Below are 1,673 nucleotides of genomic sequence, written 5' to 3'. Positions count from 1 at the left end.
TCTCAATCTCCCCTCGGGCAGGTTCAAGCCATTCCCCTTGTCCTGGCCCTACAGGCCCTTGTCCAAAGCCCCTCTCCAGGTTTCCTGGAGCCCCTTTAGGCACTGGAGCTGCTCTAAGGTGTCCCCTTGAGGAGCCTTCTCTTCTCCAGCGGCCCCAGCCCAGCTCTCTCAGCCTGGCTCCAGAGCAGAGCTGCTCCAGCCCTCGCAGCAGCTCCGGGGCCTCCTCTGGCCTCACTCAAGCAGGAGCAGCAGATGAAGCTTCCTCTCCAGCAGCTCCATCAGCTGTCAACAGCTGGACAGCACCGGGTTTCCGTGACAGCTGTTGATTTAACAGCATCTTTATTCCTCCAAGCCTCATTACATACAGCATTCCAAGGACAGCTTGCAGGGAAAGGCTACAGTCACAGCTTGGGAGGTCCCGCCAGCCTCCAGCCCTCCTTGTTACCAATCTTCATGAGGGCAGCAGTGATCCCAAACCCCAAACAGCACATGGTACCGGTGAAGTAATTGTGAGCTGGAAACAACACAACAAACCAGAAAAGATCTCTCAGGGCACAAGTACTACAGAGTAGATCGTGACAGTCATTTTTCTAGGAGCTACTCGCAGTCCCTTGACCCTCAGGAATGTTGTTTGCCAAGTGAAAGCAGCAAAACGACTTGGATTTACATTTTCTCATGCTTTTAGCTTCCCATTGGAAACACCAGTTTCCCCAGCCCCCTACCCCATCTCCTTACACAGGCAACCTCCCAGCCTGTACCTCAGTGACAAACCCAACCATCACTGTTTCCATCTCCCATCAGCTCAGCAACTGGGAAAAGTAAAGATCAATTCTATTTCATCCCAGTTCCAACTTCAGTAAATGCCTCCCGTCTTTAACACAGAGTCGGAACGCCTACAGGAGGCAGAGCTGCACAGACACCTGCAGGGGCTGATCTAGCCTGACAGCAGCCAGACACAGCTTGTCCCTCAGATCAGGTGAAGAATTCACAAGGCAGATGTTAGAACGTATCTTCCAGGTAAAATAAAGCACATTTGTTCCCAAGAAAACACAGATTTCCACAGGTCCTTCTTCCACACCCTGCGATTTCAAGGTATAACCGGCAGTTAGAACAGGCAGAACTGGGCCAGCTCTGTTTGCATGGTGTAAATCAGCCTGAAGCTACCCCTGGTGTCACTCTGCAGCAGTAGTTATTTTAGCAGACCTGTACAACGGAGCATCACCCAAACTGGCATGAAATGGAATTCCGATGACGAGGAGACATCAGGATTAACTGACATTTTTCCCCTCTAGGAAGGCTTCTAAAAGCAGAGAGGGCTCAGTTCACTACAGGCGTTACCCACACTTACTTTTCGCCCCGACGACAGCTCCGGAGGCGCAGCCTCCTATGAAGTAGTTCAAGGGATCATCTGGCTTCTCCCGGATCTCGGCAGTGAGGCAGGTCGTCACCCCGAACACAGCCCCGAGTGTAGCTGCAAACAAGAGGTGAAACCCCCACAACTAAAGCGAACAAAAACCCTCAAGCAACCGGGACCACCCCCCAAACACGTCTGTGACACACACGGTGCTGGGCAACGGGAGAAAAGAGGGAAACGAACCAAGATCTGCTGTCAGGTACCCGCGGGCATCGTATTCTGGCTGCTGTGGTGAGACTGAGCATTAGACAAGTGCCCT

At 52.5% G+C, this 1,673-nt stretch overlaps 1 protein-coding gene across 1 annotated transcript; it reads right to left on the bottom strand.

Annotated features, from left to right (window-relative positions):
• Positions 1–401: 401 nt before the first annotated feature.
• NDUFA11 (NADH dehydrogenase (ubiquinone) 1 alpha subcomplex, 11, 14.7kDa) lies at positions 402–1,471 on the bottom strand (the record flags this gene model as incomplete). Its single annotated transcript, XM_010024681.1, has 2 exons — positions 402–514; positions 1,349–1,471. Coding segments are annotated over 2 exons (236 nt in total), but the record flags the coding sequence as incomplete, so codon positions are not given.
• Positions 1,472–1,673: the final 202 nt, after the last annotated feature.

This window comes from Nestor notabilis, unplaced genomic scaffold, assembly GCF_000696875.1.
Source record: "Nestor notabilis isolate BGI_N333 unplaced genomic scaffold, ASM69687v1 scaffold35031, whole genome shotgun sequence".
NCBI classification, from domain to species: domain Eukaryota; kingdom Metazoa; phylum Chordata; class Aves; order Psittaciformes; family Psittacidae; genus Nestor; species Nestor notabilis.
This window is presented reverse-complemented; position numbering and strand designations above follow the sequence as displayed.